Below are 17,374 nucleotides of genomic sequence, written 5' to 3'. Positions count from 1 at the left end.
AAGAAATTTGTTTCTTTTTCCCTCTGACTTCTCTGAGTTATGAGAGAAGCTTCTTGTGACAGACACTCACCAAGTTTCTGGGTAGATCAGACATTCAGCCTGAAGGCCGAGTTCAGGGCCTGGGTAGGCAGATGCACTAAAGAGCATCCTATCTACAGGAAGGAGCAGGTTGGCCCAGTCCAGACTCCACACAGGACCCCCACTACACTATCACCAGAGACCCTTGCCTAGTCGGACAACAAATTCCTATGCATCATTAAATATGTAGCAAGCATGTTTTCTGTGAACATAAAGGAACTGACCTTGCATGTGGTTTGGAGACTTGTGTTACCCACCAGTAAGGCCCTGGGCAAATGAACACCATCTCAGGAACTCAGTTTCCCCCGTTTAAACAGCAATGGGCCCAAATACTGTCTGAGGGTACTCCTAACTTTAACATTCTTTAAAGTTAGAGGAACAGGTACTTTTTGGGGGATGGCTCCCAGGAGTCTCGCCTCGCTGCATCACCTGGAAGATGGTGAAGGGCTCAGTGTAGAGGTCCAAAACAGGGTGGGGATGGTCCCTCTGGCTCTCTGAGGTCTGGAGTTGGTAGCTGACCTTGACGCTGATGCTGGAGAAGCAGTCCTCCTCACAGAGCTACCACAGAGTCACCAAGTAATACAGGATTGGAGTGGCATGTGGGGGAAAAATGACAAGGAGAATACTTTTAAGTCTGATGTAGTCATAATAAGAAATAAACAATGAAAGTGTTGAGTCAGAAGTCATAAGCCTCTTCCACATAAGCCAAGCTGAAGGGAAACTTCCTTCAACCAAGCTGCCTAGAGCTTTGGAAAAATCTCACTTGATCTGCTACAACCTCAGGCCTGAAAACTCATGATGGTTCCCATCCCAAACACAAAGGGATTTGGCCATCAAGAGTTACAAACCAACTTGAATATTTTTTGGAGGGCAAATGGAAGCCACAGAAGGGAAGAATTGTGGTCACATCTATGTTCATAAAGGTCTTTCTCAAAGCAACCTGGAGGACTTATTAGAAAGGTAAAACCTGGGGCGCCTGGGTGGCCCAGTCGGTTAAGCGTCCGACTTCGGCTCAGGTCATGATCTCACAGTCCGTGAGTTCAAGCCCCGCGTCGGGCTCTGGGCTGACAGCTCAGAGCCTGGAGCCTGCTTCAGATTCTGTGTCTCCCTCTCTCTCTGACCCTCCCCCGTTCATGCTCTGTCTCTCTCTGTCTCAAAAAATAAATAAACATTAAAAAAAAAAAAAAAGAAAGGTAAAACCTAAAGATGAGGAGATTACCTAGGGTGCCATTGGCCTTAAGTGAGCCTTTCAGTGATGGTAGGAGCTTTGAACACCTGAGAGTAGGTGAGCATGATCCCTGGGTAGAAAATGTAGTTTTTATTTAAGGAAGGCATAGACTTGCTACAAACACTTTCTTAATCCAATTAACACCCTGAACAGATATGGGAACAGATACGTAGTGAGAAGCATAACTTATAAGTTTATTGGAATAAATGATCCTTATAGGTCCTTCTAAGGCTGAGTCCTGACAAACGCATGTCTTTTATGTCTCCAGGCACCTCTGTCAGGAGTAAACCTTTGTAAATGATACCTTTTGTCTTTATTTTATTTTCTCTCATTCAATGTTTCTGATGTTTACTCATATAAGGGCACTCAGCCCCACTGCTAGGTGAGATGACATGAGGCTGGGGTGGGGGGATCCACCGTTATTCCCGATTTGTTGCCAAGAAGAATGTCAGCCATTAGAGCATTTCCCTTTGTGTCCAGTTTCTAGGAAGCTCAGAGACATAGTGTTCAATTTCAGTAGATTTCTTTACTTTGGAGTTCTAGTATAATTAACTCCATCTCCCATGCCATTATATGGTTCTTGATCTGCTAGGATTATTATAATTGTCTAGTTTGTTTTGGGTATATATCCTTCATGGCAAGCATCTCAAATCTTTTTTCTCAAGAAAACCCAGACCCATCATGACTCTCTTCTAAACTCCTCCACTTACCTTTCCCTCTGTGGGAATGAGCAGGAGGGGCTCACAAAGACGGGACACACTGCCATCCCATTCCCTAAGGTGGCTCTGACAAATATTCTTGTCTGAACACTGCAGTCTTTTCCTCTGCTTCATCACATCCACGTCCAATGTGAAGTTCAGAACCGTGTCTTTGAGGCCTGGGAATGAAGACCAGACCTTCCTGATAAGACTGGGATGGGTAAGCCCTAGACAGAGGGCCCCTAGCCTGCCTGTAGTTTTTATGAGCCCTTCCTGAGTGGTGTCCCCACCTAGTCCCTTGTGTTGGAATCCCAAGTTTCTTCATTTCAAAAGTACTTTTCTCATGGTCTTCTGGCACCTGGTTCTAGTCCCTCAGTGCCCCAGCCCCAAACCCAAAGCAGCACATTCCCAGGGCTATGATTGAAAGAGAAAACTATGAGGAAGAACAATTCAGAGACTGGAGAGAGAAACCAGAGTAAAACCTGAGGATAGCGGAGCTGGAAGCACCTTACAGACTACCTGGGCCAACTCTCTTACTGTACAGAATAGAAACCAGGGCCCAGAGAATGAAAGACACTTGCCCAGTGTCACACAGCCACTCAGAAGCTGCTATTCAAGCAATGTGACCTGAATCTTTCATCCTATACAGCTGGAACTGATAGGTCTGTCATTTTCTACCCCCAGATTTGATGAAGGCCTCCTTCTACAGGAAAGCCACTCCCACCTGGGAGAATGCTTTCTGACCTGCAAGAGGCAAAGAGACATCTTAGGTATTGTTCTGGAGAGATTAAACCTTGGGGACTGTTGCTGAGGGATTATTCTGGAGGGGAGCTCTTGGGTTAGCAATAAGTACCTGGGCTATGAAAACCATGCCCATCCTCTGCCTTCTGGAAAGGCACCCAACCAATGCCAAGTATGGGGATGGAAAAAGAGGCCAGGCTTCCAGCAGGTTATCTAATCCCACCTGCCTAGGGAGACACAGTGAGGAGGGAAGGAGGGAAGATGTGATCAGAGAGTAAGAGGAAAGGCACTTCTCAGGAGCCCCTACAAACACATGCACACACACACGGGCACAGGAGAGGGGGATGGAGGCGTGGCTGCCTTTTTTCTGAGTCTTCTTTCAGAAACTCAATCCTTCAGCCTTGAGGAAGGGATCCAAAATCCTTCTGCCCAACAAGGGTCAGATAAATCCCTTCATAGTATGGATTTAACAGCAGACCGCTCTTTTCTGGGACAGTTCCCATTGGGCAGAACCTAACCTCAAGGGAACTAAGCTCTAATAGAGGGATTTCAAGTACCAGGACTTCATAACACTCCCGGCACAACACCACCCTCCCAGTCTTCTTTCTCTGTCCCCTACAGAAGCCAACAAGGAATGACCACAACACTGGGTGGGGGGGGGGGGGAGGGGGGAGGGTGGTCAGCCAGGCTGTCTATTACCTTTCTCAGCAGCTGTAGTCACAGAGCTGATTTCAAAACACAAAAAAGCATTCACACTGCTGTTGAAGCCAATGGGCAGTGCCATGGGGGTGAAGGTCATGGACACATTCAGGTAAACCACAGGTCTTGAGCTAAACAAGATAGCAAAGAGAACCATGAGGAGTGACCACAAGACTTCAGTGCTTGGCTCATTCAATTATTCAATGAATATTTATTGAACATCTCCAGTATACCAAGTGCTGTTCTGCATCCTCAGGATGTAGTAGTTGGAAAAGAGACAAGTCCCTTCTCTAGTGAGAAAATAGACAACAAGCAAATAAGAAGAGACAGGAAAATCCTATGTACAGGTAATGCTATGATAAAAGTAAAATAGGGGGCACCTGCGTGGCTCAGTCAGTTAAGGGTCTGACTGTGGCTCAGGTCATGATCTCAGAGTTTGTGAGTTCAGGCCCTGTGTCAGGCTCTGCAGTGACAGCTTGGGGCCTGAAGCCTGCTTTGGATTCTCTCTCTCTCTCTCTCTCTCTCAAATATAAACATTAAAAAATTTTAAGAAAATAAAACAGGTTAGGGTAATAGAGATTGGGGGCTACTTAGTTGGGTGATCAGGGATGGCCTCCCTGATGAGACATTTGAGATGTGTCAACAAGAGCTAGCTGTGTGAAGAGAAGGGGAACCTCCTTCCAGGCAGAAAGCACAGCTAGTGCAAAGGGCATGTGGTAGCAATGAACTTGTAAGGAACACAAAGGTCAGCACGACTGGAGCACAATTAGTGAGACAGAAGGTAGTAAGAGGAGATGGGGATGGAGGGATGAGCAGAGACAAGCCATGGAGATGGTGAGCCATGGTAAAGAATTTGGATTTTACTCTCTAAGTGGGAGCCACTGAGGGGTTTTAAGCAGCAGGAGAAAGGGACTCCTCTGGCAGCCGTGTGGAGAACAGAGCACGGGGAGTGGAAGCAGGGAAGAACACCATGGCAGTGGTGCAGGTGAGAGATGCCAGCGTCTTATACCGGGAGGCATTGTGGAGGCAGAGCCAACAAAATCTTGTTGATGGGGTGGTGGAAGAAAGAAAAGAGAGGAATCAAGGATGACTCCTGGGTATTTGTCCTGAACAAATGGTGCCATTTACTTAGCTGGCAAGCCTGGGGAAGGGCAGCTTGGGGAGAATGAGGAGTGGGTGAGAATACGAAGTCCATTTTTAGACATGTTAACTTTGAGATGCCAGACAGCAACAGCCAAGAGGGGCGTTAAATAGGCAGCCAAGTTGGAGCTTAGTGGAGCGCACAGGACAGATAGGTGCTCTGCCAGATTATTTATAGCCACGGGATTTGATAATTCCCTTAGGGATGGAACACAGAAGTTCTGAAAATCATCATATCATCAAAATAATAGCTTTCAATGAGTACTGTACCAAATCTTTGCAAAGATTCTCTCAATCTTTATAACTCTGTGAGGGAGGTGCTGTTGTTATTCCCATTTACAGATCAGAAAACTGGGACTCAGAATACAAGAACCTGCCCAAGGGCAAATGGTTAATTGAGAGCTGAGGGTCAAACCCAGATGGGCAGATTCGAGAGCCAGTGCCCTCAACAACCACATTTACTCTCTCCCATCAGTGCCTGGTGTCTTCATGGGGTCACTGAAGACAGGGCAACTAGGTGAGGCTGGGACTTGGGACCCCAGGAGGCAGGACGAATCCCTACCGGAGCACAGCTGCCCGGCCCAGAGTGCCCACGGTGATGTCAGCAAGGCCGTCACCAGTGAAATCTAAGCCACCAGCCACTGACATGCCAAAGTAGTGGAGTCCTGAGGCCACCTCTGAGGCTCTGATCCGCTGTGGAGAGAAAAGCACAAGGCATGGAGGAGGAGAAGGGGAGCCCTTTTGGGTTTTATTCAAATCAGCATGATAAGCCTTGATCCCCACCCCAGTGAGCCCTCAACTGAGGAACTGAAAAGAGAAGGGCAAGGTTTTCCAGGGGGAATGGCAATTGAATGGAGCCCTGAAGGGCAGGTGGGACTTGACATGGCAAGTGATGAAAGCTGGGGTTGGGGAAGAGCAGGACATCTGAGGACATAGCTAGGGGTCACTGCAGTGGGAACAGAGGGGGTTTGGGTGCAAGGAGGCTTGATGAGGGGCTGGAGAATGAGGTGGGCCTGACTAATCAGACACAGGGTGGAAGATAGCGAGTAGGAGCAGCCAGGCCAGGGGTGGTAGGGATGGAGAGAGACAGGAGCCAGGCCAGGGCTGGAAATGGGAGAGAACCATTAGGATATGTGTGGGGGATAGGAGAAGGGGTCCAGAGGAGCAGCAGGTCTGGGAGGAGAGGATGCTTTGGGTTAGGCAGCATGAGACTGAGATGCCTGGGGGGCCATCCAGCAAGGTGCTCGGGACACAGCTGGACATACAAAACTGAAGTTAGGAGAACAACCTTGGTCTGAGATGAGTGAAAGTGCCCACAAACTATGTAACATGAGAGGCTGGCAATGGAGTCTTGGGAGATGAGGGTTAAGGCATGGATGGGGTTGGGTGGGGGGGCAGGAGCCAGAGAAGGGACAGAAAGTGAGGAAGGAGAATCTGAGGCAGGTCCATGGTCAGGAATGCCAAAAAAGGAAGATACAGGTCAAGAAACAGATGTTGCCACAACCTCTTACCCCACTGGAAGGGTCTGGGGTGAGGTCCTGGCCTGGAACCTCCAAGTGACTTCTGTCCTTCACTGGGCACTACTGACCCTTTGGGACTCGCCTGACACTTAGAACTGGAGCTGACTTGGGGCTCAGGCTATCACATCTAGGGAGGTCAGAATCTCATAGTAAAGGCTGGAGAGAGCCCTGCAGGTTACCTGAGAGGGGGTGGTAGAAAGGCCATCCCAGCGTCCATTGTAGATGTACACACTGCCGAAGCTGGTACCATCATCTGCCCCAAAACCCTCCAGGGGGGCCCCAATGGCCACATCTGTGAGCTTATCCTGACTGATATCCCCCACTGTTGCCATGGCAAAGCCAAATCGGACATCGGTGAATCCAGGGTACCCACTCAGCGTGTGTGCCAAAGAGAAGGAACCATTCTGTAAAGCAAACAGGTAGCTCAGACCTCAAGAGAGGGATGCAGGGTGCACAACCACAGCCATCCCAGAAGGCATGCTCACTGGACTTGTTTCTGATTCTCTAGCAGGGAGGCTGAGGCTCAGAAAAGGCAACGGACCTCCCCAAGGCTACACAGCAAGCGAATGGTAAGGCTAAGATCCTCCTGCCCAGAGCCTGCTAGGACCCAGAGCCTTCTCCCTCTACTCCCACAGTTAGGGGTACCGCACTGGCAATTGGGAGGCCCGGGTTCTAGTCTTGGCTCTACCACACACTCGCTATGTAAACCTTAGCAAGTCTCAACATCGTTGAGCCTCAGCTTCCTCATCTGTAAAATGGAAGTGACACAGTTAGTATGAGAAATCACAGTTACAGTTAGAAACAAGCGAGATCATAGACAAAACATGCTTTGTCGAGCGTGCAGCTATTTGGGATGTTATCATCATCAACATGGGATGATGGGGTGGGGAAAGTGAGAAGGTGGAGCAGGGGAACAAATGAAACAGCCGCCCCAGCTGTCCACCATCCACCCTGCGCACCTCCCCAGCACTGTCCTTCCAAGCAAGGCAGGGCCAGGGCGCTCCCAGCCTCCATCACCTCTGCAGCAGGCTAAGCACCCACAAGCTCAGCAAGTTTGCGAAGATGGAGACTCCCACCTGCTTGTTCAGATGGTACACGTAGACTCTGCCTTCCTCTCCGTAAATGTGGTAGAAAGGAGCAGCCACGAGCAAGAAGTCCGTGGTCCCATCCATGTCAACGTCCACAGGGCACAGCTCAGAGCCAAAATAGGATCCCATCTACAGCCCAGGAGGAGCTCAGCTCACAAGGATGCTGGGGAGGCCTCCTCTGATACCCCTCAGCAAGCCTAGACTCCTGATCCTGTTCTTCCTGGACTGCCAATTTGGGTCATTCCAGATCAATCTGTTCACCAGAGAAACCTAGAAGCCTGGGTGAGCGGCCATATGCCCCACAGCGGAGGAAGCCAGTTGATAACCAGACATGCAGAGCTGGGGCAGTGGCACTGCATTCTGTCTGAGTTCTGTCCAGGCTGAGGTGATGCCCCTCGGTGTGCCTTGGAGCCTGTCCCATTCCCTCTGGGACTTCCAGATCCTCCATCTATAATAATGGGGGCATCCTTCTCCAGCAAGTACCTGCTCTCCCTCCAGCACTGGCACGAAGTTGGTCTCTTTGCCCTCCTTCTGAAGCTCAAACACGGCCCCCCGCTGCTTGTACCGTGGAGCCCCTGCCACATAGGAGAGGCCACAGGCCTTGTGCAGCAGGGCCACTGAGTAACCTAGGAGGGAGGAGGTGGTGGTTGTCGTTGGGAGCTCCCAGGCCACTCCTTAGAACCCCCACTTTCCCAGCCAATCCTTCAAAGTAGCCTGGGCAGAGGGGAGCAGATCTGGAGAAACTGTCTTTCTCATCCTTTTAAAACTTGGCATCAGGGAGTGCTCCCACTTAACCACCGTGGCTGGTCACACACATGTGCCCCATCACACAGAAGTGATACACACACATTATCATATATACAGCTTCACTCCAAATATACTCCTTCACACACATTCACCACCCATGTTCATCATACACATGGTATATGAGGACCAAGGAGAGGGGTGAAGGGTTACCCACCACTACCGTTAGTGGCAAGGCCCCACATCCTCAGGGCCACCCTGAGCTTCAGTACCAAGGAGGCCTTGTCCTCATCCAAAAGGCCCTAATTCTCAGCCTCGAGCGTCCCTAACCAAGGCCCATCCCTCAGTCCATGTGACTGACCAGAGCCTGCCCTAACTGGGAAGCCTAGTGCAGGCTAATGCACAGCCTCAGTGTCCCTGTGTAGGCCCCACCCTCACTCAGGTAGTCTCCAGGCCCCGCCTCACCTAGATAGCTGTACTGTGCAGTCTTGGTATCTGCTGCAGTCTGGTTCAGGAAGCGACCCCGGCGGCTGTGCAAGTTGTAGAGCAGTGCTCCCCCTGACCAGTTAAAGGCCCCGACGGCACCGAGCAGCACCTGCCCCTATAGGGGATGAGGGTTGGAGGTCATCTGAGAGGGAGGGGCCGGGGCCAGCCACAGCAGCCATGGGCCTACCAGCCAGTGTCACAAACCTTGGGTTGGGGGTGGGGGATGTTCGGTGATCCCTGACCACCTGGCTGGAAACGCAGAAGGAAGGTGAAATGGCAAATACCCAGTTCCTACCTTGTACCCATGACCCTATCGGGGCAACTGTCTCTCCAGTGAGTGCCTCTCCAGATTTCCAGGGTGGAAATTTGACCCGGGCCAAAGACATTGAGCATTAAAACAAAGTATGGTTGAGCAAGACAGAGCTCATCTCCTTCTGCACAGGTTGCTCAGCCTGTGCCTGACACCCAAGGCCTACCTGTGTTGAGTAATTTGCTAACCCCAATTCCACCTCCGTGCAGGGCTGATGTCCTCACCATGCCTGCATCTTTCCCCATCTGGGAGGAATAGTGCCTCCGGTGAGGAGTACTCAGCTTGGTAGGCAAGTGACCCGAGCCAAAGCTTGTGTTAGTAGCGTATATTAAGAGGGAACTGCTCAATCTTTGAGCACACAGAACAAAACTGACCCCTGTAATAAATATGGCCATTCTTTTGTCTACCTCAAAGGTCCAGATTAGGGCAAGCAAGTACAAGAGTTTTCTTTTATCCTAAACGGGCTCCTTCAGAGTCCTCATTACAGGAGGACAGAGCCCTGCACTGTGAGCCAGGGGTCCCTGAGTCCCTGGGTGTCACTGAGGCCCTTCCTCTATGGTGATCCTGCCTGGTGCTGAGTTCACCACATACCTCATCCAGGATCTGGGCACTGAACCCGATCTGTGCCAGTTGGTAGTGGAGGGCCTCTCCAACAGTGCCTAGAAGCCAAGAAGCCCAGTGAGATGCTGCTGTGGGCTGAGGTGAAGGGAGAAACTAAGTCAGGGAAGGGCCCAGTTTGACCTCATACCCAGAGGGAACGATGTTCGGAATAATAGGACATATACCAGGCTGAGAGTGGAGACCTGATCCTGCTTTAGTATCTACCCGCAGAGTAAGCTTGGGCAGCTTACTTCCTCTTTCTGGGCCTCAGTTTCCTCATCTGTGAGCTCCTGAGAGTGGGATCCATGTCCCAGTCATTCTTTCTCCAGCACTTAAGCTTCTCATCAGAGGTTCAGGTAATTCTGGGGAAGCGATGAGAGCTGGGGATATTGTTACCTTTTTAGAGATGGAACAGCTGAGGCTCAGAGAGGTCATAGGAGTTGCCCAGAGAACCATATGGAGGTAGGACAGGGGTGGGGCTGACACACAGGTCTTGGCCTCCTGCCAGAGGCTAAGTGGACCACACTGGAGCCCTCACCTTCCGTGTGAATGATATTCTGCTGCAATTTGCTCAGCAGTCCATCCAGGGCTGAATAATTGGTCACTGTGAATGCATGTCTCTCAAATGGGTCTGAGGCAATCAGCTTCAGTTCCTTGAGGGTCTTAGTACTCTCATTTCCCACCTGCACAGAAGCCCCGGGTCAGTGGGTCAGCACTGTGAGGGCTGGCTGGTTCCCAAGCCCAGGGAGCTCTCTAGGCTAGGAGAGGGCTGAGTCTCTCTGCTGGCCTTCAGGGCCCTTCACCACCTGCCTCCTTTCCCTGCTCCCTGTTCTCCCACACATACCCCTTCCTTCTCACACCAGGTTCATTCTCACCTCTGCACATGCTGTGCCCTTTGCCTGCAGAGCCCTTCTACCTTCCCTGCACCCTAGGCCAGCTACTCCTGCTTGTCCTCCAACACTTAGCTTAGCACCATCTCCTCCAGGAACCTTCCCTGATGTTCTTCTTTTGGGATCCCTGAGTGTCCACTGCTCTCCCCATCACTGCTGGGTGAGTGAGCTGTGACCACAGTTGGGAAACAAGCCCTCTGTGTGAGGACCCGATATGGGATGGGGGAAGTACAGGACATAGGGACTGGGAGAAGTTGGTGAGAGTCTGTGAATAGAGCAAGCCCCTATCGGGAACCCTGGCTCCTCCCCACCCCAGGCTGAACAGGGTCAGAAGGTGCCCCCCGACCCAACTCCCAGCTCTTACCCTGATGGCAAAGCGCTCAACACCTTGCATCTTTGGGGAACTGATGACAGTCGTGAGGTTGAGTGGATCCCCAAATATGTCCCCATCAGTGATTACCACTATGACCTTGGGTGCATTTTTTCTGGAGCCGTGGCTTGGCGTGAAGATGTTGTCTCTAAGTAGGGGAGAGTAAATAAAGAGGAGAACTTTGCCAGAGGGATACTGAGCTCCGGGGAGATTTTACTCACTGACCTGTTTCAGAATTGGAGAGGATTAAGGAGCCCTCCAAAATGGGGGAACAAAAGCCAGAAGAGGGGTGGTGATGCCCCTGTGGCACACAGCAGGGCCAGGTGGAGGGGAGGCTGAGACATACCTAGCCCCTCACCTCCTCCCATAGAAAGGTGCTGGATAGCAGAGTCTATTCTGTGTGTATGTGTAGGAATGACAATGATATTAATAAAGAGTGGCTAATATTTACATAGTACTTATGTGCCAAGCACTGTTGTAAGTGCTGTGCATATTTTAACCCATTTAATCCTCACAAAATCCTATAGAACAAATAATATTATTTTTTTAAGTTTATTTATTTATTTTGAGAGACAAAGGGAGCATGCAGAAGGAGAGAAAATCCCAAGCAGCCTCCACCTGTCAGCGCAGAGCCTGACGTGGGGCTGGAGCTTACAAACTGTGAGATCATGACCTGAGCTGAAATCAAGAGTCAGATGCTTAACTGACTGAGCCACCCAGGTGCCCCTGACAAGCATTATTATTATTCTCACTTTAAACGTGAGGCAACTGAAGCATTGACAGGTTAGGCAACTTACCCAAGGTGAGTACAAAGTAGAGATTGAACCCACGCAGCCTGGCCACGAAGCCCATCCCTGTAAGTAACGTGCTCTACTGATGCTCACAGCAGGAGTCTTTGGAAGACTTTTTGGAGGATGTCTTGGGATGTCAGCCATTAACAAAGACTGGGTTGAAAGACCTCACACATTTCCCTCAGCCAAAGAAGAGCTAGAACCTGATCCTCTCCTCTTCACAACTCCATCCAGCCATCTCTCCAGGCATGAGGCCTCAGAACCTCTGGGCAGGGCCGTGAGCTGGCACCCAGTAGGTGCTCAGGTAATTCCCACTGCCCTCATACTTACAGGACATGCTGTATGGCAGAAGCAGTCTTGGTGACACTCTTCACTTGAGTGATATTCTGGACTCTGGTGAGGGAGGTCACCGCATCCTGGCTGTCCCGAAGATCAAACTCAGTCTGTATCACTTCCCCATATTGCACAAGGGCAAAGTTGCACTATAGAGGAGGAGCCGAGGTGGGGAGGAGGTTGGCAGAGTCGCCATGCCCAAAGCCGCCCCTGCCCCCTAGACGGTTCCTCCTGGAAGCAGTGGAAGAATCCACTCATTTCTCCTTGCCTCCAGGCAGGAGGAGATGTTAAGGCAGAGGGAAATCTCTAAGCAAGGAGAAGTGGAGGAAGGTATAATAGTACTGGATCACAGTGAATCATAGACTTGCCCCTGAAACCATGTCTTTGTGTAGTCCCCCTCCCACATACTGACTATGGGGTTGGTCATGTGACTAGCTTTGGTCAATGGAACATGAGCAAATGCGATACAGTCAGAAACTTGAAAAGTACATGCATGCGCTGGTTCTTGCCCTCTTGGAACACTGCAGCCATGAAAAAGTTAAGCTGGCCTGCTGGAGGCACACGGCCCAGACAAGTAAGGCCATCTTAGGCCATCTAGTCAAACAACAGGATGTCTGCAGCTGCAGGAGTAACTCCAGGTAAGGCCAGCAGAAGGACCACCCAGCTGAATCCAGCCCAAATAGCTGACCCACAGAACTGTGAGCAAATAAATGGTTGTTGTTTTGAGGTAGTTTGTTCATGGCAATAGAGAACTAATAGACTGTGTGAGTCTAGCTCTTAGGGAAGCCCACCTCAAAGCACTTGGCATAGAAGTTCTTCATCATGTTGGAGATGAAGTCTTTGGCTTTCTGGAAGTCTGGGGGATCAATGCTTCCTGAGCCATCTAGGATGATGGCAATCTCAGTGCCTGGCCAAAACAGGGAGCAGGTTAGAAGTGGACACGGAATTTGACACAGGAGTGAGGGCAGCATGTGCTGCCCTGCAGGGCACCCACCCCATTCAAGCCCTGAGGGCTCAGTTCAGGGAGGAAGCTGGTAAAGTTCCCAAGAGTGAAGCCTTTGTCTCGGAGGCATAGATAGCCACGGCCTACTCAGGCTCTGACCTGCTGAGTGAGTCACTCCCATAGCTCCTGCTCCTCGGGCCTCAGTTTCCCCATCTGTAATATGGAGGGGGCGCAGAGCTGGGACTAACTAGGCCTATAGAATCCAGCCACTGCTTCCCATCTTCCGGCCCTCGGCACACCTCACCCCTGGAGGTCGCCAGCCTAGGGGTCAGCTCTGACAGCCTCTGGGAACAACCCAGATCTGCCTCTTCTCACCAGCTGCTTCGTCATCCTGCCCCTCTTGTGTCTTCAGAGCCCGGCGCCACCTGGCTGTCTTCTCTAGGCTGCCATTCTTGTTCCTATAGCAGTCTCTGGCATCCACATGTACATTGGGATCAAGGAGATTTTCTTTAAAAACACATACAGAAGAACTCAGAGTCAGATAGCCTCCTTGCTCACCTCCAGGCAGGCCCACACTTGTCTCTGCTCTGATTTTCTTCACAGGGCCTTAGGCTTGCCTTGCCCTCTCTGGGCTTCTGTGTCCCTCTAACATCTGCCACGCCTCTTCCTGGAGACCCAAGGAGATCTCTTTAGAGCTGTCTAAGGTCAGTCAGTGTCCAACCCTTACCAAGGTCAGAGAAGTAGACCTGAGCCTGGGGTTGGAAGTTGTTGGCTAATAGGCTGCAGGTGCCTGTGAGTTCTGGGCTGAGGCTGTGGGGCTTCCGGGACATCACTTGAATACAGATCTAGGAGACAGGGGGAGAGAAGAAGGGGAAAGCCTAGGTCATCTCCAGCACAGGCCCCCTAATCACAGCCACATCATCACCCCCATTACAGAATCCATCACCTCCATTACAGAATCAAGTGCCACAACCAAGTAGAAGATGCAGGAATAGTTTGCTCACCCCTCATCAGGGGTAGGAGTCAGTGCTGGGGCCAAAGCTGAAGTTAAGCACTTAGGTCAGTGTGCTGGGTCATGGAGTACCCAGGTCAGAGCCATGGTTAGCCCTGGGGTTGGTACCAGGGAGGCAGCTGGGCTCAGCCCTGAGAATATGCCAGTCAGACTGTTATCAACACCGGTCAACTACAGGGTAAGCTCCACCTTCCCTAAAGCCCTCCATCATCCCGCCTCATGCATACTCACCAAAACACTGTGGTGGTTCCGGACAACTGTCACTCCCGGGTGCCTTCCCTTTGGGATGGGGGCATGCTCTGAAACAGTTAAGCCTAGGTAAGGAGGGAAGGATGCTGGGAGGCAACCCTACAGCCAACATCAGAGGTCACATGATGGTCAGGGCCCCATAAAGAACAATCGGCCACTCAGAGCAGCCTCTAGAAGCTGGTTGGGGGGCCTTCAAGCACAGGCCTGGACATGTTCAAGGCAAAGTGCCTATTCCCTGGGCTTATTCACTGACTCATTCAACAAATGCCCTGTGATGTCTGCTCTGTGCCTAGCCTCATGGCAGATGGTGATAGGGATCTAGACATAACTGAGACCTGGTACTTTACTTACAGGGGATCCCAGTTTGGAAGGGCAGGAGGGTAGAGAAGAACTAGCCGGTGGTTGTGTGCAGCACTGGGGACGGGTGAAAGATGCTAAAGAACTGGCTACATGGACCAATGAACTCTCCACTCTCCACGTTCTATTTCTGGGGACTCTTAATGCCTCAAGACCCCAGGGTGAAAGTGTAGCTCATTCCTCTCCCTCCACAAGGTGGGCCTCAGGAGACTCATTTTTGAGCCATAGAATCACCCGCTTATGCTGCCAGCCTGCATCCCCTTCTGAAGCAGAGACTGAGGCTGATCAACACCATGCCTTTCACAGAGACAAGAACCCTACCATACACAGCTGAGGGTTCATCAGCAAATGTGGGCCTTGAGTTGAACTGGATGGAATGAGTAGAGTTGGTTAATGTGTGAATTAGGTCCATTCACTTGTTCATTCATTCATTCAAACAGCATTTATTGAGTGCCAATCCCCATGCTAGATGCTAGGATGGCCACAGGTCGGGAGGGGTAAAGTTAGATGAAATGGAGGTGTGATGAATTGGGACATGTTGGGTTCTGGAATCAGATAGAGTCGGGTTTGCCAGCTGTAGTACTGCCAACACTAGATGCATGCCCTTAGTCGTATTGGCAATTAAAGGACTGCTCTGAACTGTAGCTTCCTTTTCTATAAAATGGGAGTGAATTTGAGAATTAAAAGTGAACAAAGCACTTAGCAGAGTGACAGGCACTCTGCTACATTTTAGGTATCATTTAGGTAGCACTCGATACATTTTAGGTATCATTTTTGTTAGGACCAGATATGGAAAGGTGGGCTGGGGATTTGGGTTGGGTTGGATTGGGATGGGATTGGGCTTTGGGATAGAAGGCCTACTGTGGGTGGTGGTGGAATTTAGGGTCGAGGAACTGGACTAAGTGCATCTGGGTTCAAATGGTTTCAGCCAGATAAGTGGGATTCCTCAAAAGGAGGTCCAGGGAACATTCCCTGGAGTGGTGGTTGACTTACCTACTGGTTGGCAAAGAATCTCATCCTGGATGAGGGAACAACGATGTAGGAGGCCTGCTGTCCCGTTGGTTTGAGGACTGGTGACCAGGAGCCTGAGTAGGAAGGTAGACAGCAAAGCTGAGCTGGCCAATGATTCCCTCCTCCTTTCTGCCTGCCCAGGCACAGTCTTCCCACTCCAGGCCCCACTCCAGGCCCCACTCCAGAGTCACAGGCTTCCTATCTGGAAAACTAATGGAAGAGGTCCAGACTTGGGTCCCAGCCCAAAATGGCAGACTTTGCATTATGTGAAAAGCATTTGCTCAGCATTTACATTTACACAGCTCCAGGGGAGAAATAGTTAAATGCATCTGCTCTCTGCCTGCTGACCTACCCTGACAGAAATGGGAGTGGTATTGATGGTAAATAAAGACTCTCTGCTCTTTGGGGAGAGGGTGGGTAGATGCTAGGAAGCCATCAACAGGACAGCTGGTTCTGTCAGGGGCACTGCTGGCTTCCTAGTGGCTGCCAGGGGGACTGACCCACCTGGCCTCAGTGATGGTATTTCTTGAGAAGAGCATCCTGGCACTGCTATGCAATGGGTCAGTCAGAAATGGAGGTTTGATTCCAAACTCATTCTATGAAGCCAGCATTGCCTTGATTCCAAAACCAGTCAAAGACCCCACTAAAAAGGAGAATTACAGGCCAATATCCCTGATGAACCTGGATGCAAAAAATTCTCAGCAGTGTACTAGCAAAGCAAATTCAATAGTACATCAAAAGAATTATTCACCATGATCAAGTTGGGTTTATTCCTGGGCTGCAGGGCTGATTCAATATTTGCAAATCGATCAACGTGATACACCACATTAATAAAAGAAAGGATAAGAACCATATGATCCTTTCAATAGATGCAAAAAAAGCATATAACAAAATACAGCATCTTTTCTTGATAAAAACCCTCAAGAAAGTGGAGATAGAAAGAACATACCTTAATATCATAAAAACCATATATGAAAGGCTTACAGATAATATCATTCTTGATGGGAAAAAACTGAGAGCTTTGCCCCTAAGGTCAGGAACACGACAGGGATGTCCACTCTCACTAGCCTCAGCAAGTGAGGCTAGCAAGTCCTAGCCTCAGCAATCAGACAACAAAAAGAGATAAAAGGCATCCAAACTGGCAAGGAATAAGTCAAATTCTCACTCTTCACAGATGACATGATACTCTACATGGGAAATCTGAAAGACGACCAAAAAACTGCTAGAGCTGATACATGAATTCAGCAATGTCGCAGGATATAAAAACGATATACAGAAATTAGCTGCATTTCTTTACACCAATAATGAAGTAGCAGAAAGAGATATCAAGGAACTGATCTCATTTACAATTGCACCAAAAACCATAAGATACCTAGGAATAAACCTAACCAAAGAGGTAAAAGATCTATACACTGAAAACTATAGAATACTTATAAAAGAAAGTAAAGAAAACACAAAGAAATGGAAAAACATTCTGTGCTCATGGATTGGAAGAACAAATATTGTTAAAATGTCAATACTACCCAAGGAAATCCACACATTCAATGCAATCCCTATCAAAATAATACCAACATTCTTCACAGAGCTAGAACAAACAATCCTAAAATTTGTGTGGAATGAGAAAAGACCCAGAATAGCCATGTAATGTTGAAAAAGAAAACCAAACCTGGAAGCATCACAATTCTGGACTTTTTAGCTACATTACAAAGCTGTAATCATCAAGACAGTATGGTACTGGCACAAAAACAGATACATAGATCAATGGAACAGAATAGAGGACCCAGAGATTGACCCACAAATATAGGGCTAACTAATCTTTGACAAAGCAAGAAACAGTATCCAATGAAAAAAAGACAATCTCTTCAGCAAATGGTGCTGGGAAAACTGGACAGTGACATGTGGAAGAATGAACCTGGAACATTTTCACCATACACAACAATAAATCAAAATGAATAAAAGACCTAAATGTGAGACAGGAAACCATCAAAATCCTACAAGAGAAAACAAGCAAAAACCTCTTTGATCTCAGCTGCAGTGACTTCCTACTTGACATATCTCTGGAGGCAAGGGAAATAAAAGCAAAAGT

General features: G+C 49.5%; 1 protein-coding gene across 7 annotated transcripts in view; it reads right to left on the bottom strand.

The window, feature by feature from the left end:
- Positions 1-17,374, bottom strand: part of ITGAE (integrin subunit alpha E) — a 65,417-nt gene that overhangs the window by 24,682 nt on the left and 23,361 nt on the right. For 5 of the 7 annotated variants that reach the window (XR_006196291.1, XR_006196292.1, XM_042914516.1 and 2 more), the window contains exons 3-20: positions 15,271-15,362; positions 13,903-13,970; positions 13,387-13,504; positions 13,035-13,166; positions 12,819-12,872; positions 12,508-12,623; positions 11,714-11,865; positions 10,587-10,740; positions 9,871-10,015; positions 9,324-9,391; positions 8,402-8,537; positions 7,676-7,818; positions 7,181-7,321; positions 6,284-6,508; positions 5,147-5,277; positions 3,445-3,575; positions 2,017-2,183; positions 508-636 (exon numbers count right to left, since the gene is read on the bottom strand). Coding sequence is in view for 5 of the 7 variants with exons in the window: in XM_042914516.1 (XP_042770450.1) it covers positions 508-636; positions 2,017-2,183; positions 3,445-3,575; positions 5,147-5,277; positions 6,284-6,508; positions 7,181-7,321; positions 7,676-7,818; positions 8,402-8,537; positions 9,324-9,391; positions 9,871-10,015; positions 10,587-10,740; positions 11,714-11,865; positions 12,508-12,623; positions 12,819-12,872; positions 13,035-13,166; positions 13,387-13,504; positions 13,903-13,970; positions 15,271-15,362 (2,302 nt within the window). In the remaining 2 variants the exon portion in view is untranslated. The remainder of the gene's footprint in view (positions 1-507; positions 637-2,016; positions 2,184-3,444; positions 3,576-5,146; positions 5,278-6,283; positions 6,509-7,180; positions 7,322-7,675; positions 7,819-8,401; positions 8,538-9,323; positions 9,392-9,870; positions 10,016-10,586; positions 10,741-11,713; positions 11,866-12,507; positions 12,624-12,818; positions 12,873-13,034; positions 13,167-13,386; positions 13,505-13,902; positions 13,971-15,270; positions 15,363-17,374) is intronic. The other 2 variants (XM_042914520.1, XM_042914518.1) reach the window with 2 other exon arrangements.

Source organism: Panthera leo, chromosome E1 (genome assembly GCF_018350215.1).
Source record: "Panthera leo isolate Ple1 chromosome E1, P.leo_Ple1_pat1.1, whole genome shotgun sequence".
Classification (NCBI taxonomy): Eukaryota; Metazoa; Chordata; class Mammalia; order Carnivora; family Felidae; genus Panthera; species Panthera leo.
This window is presented reverse-complemented; position numbering and strand designations above follow the sequence as displayed.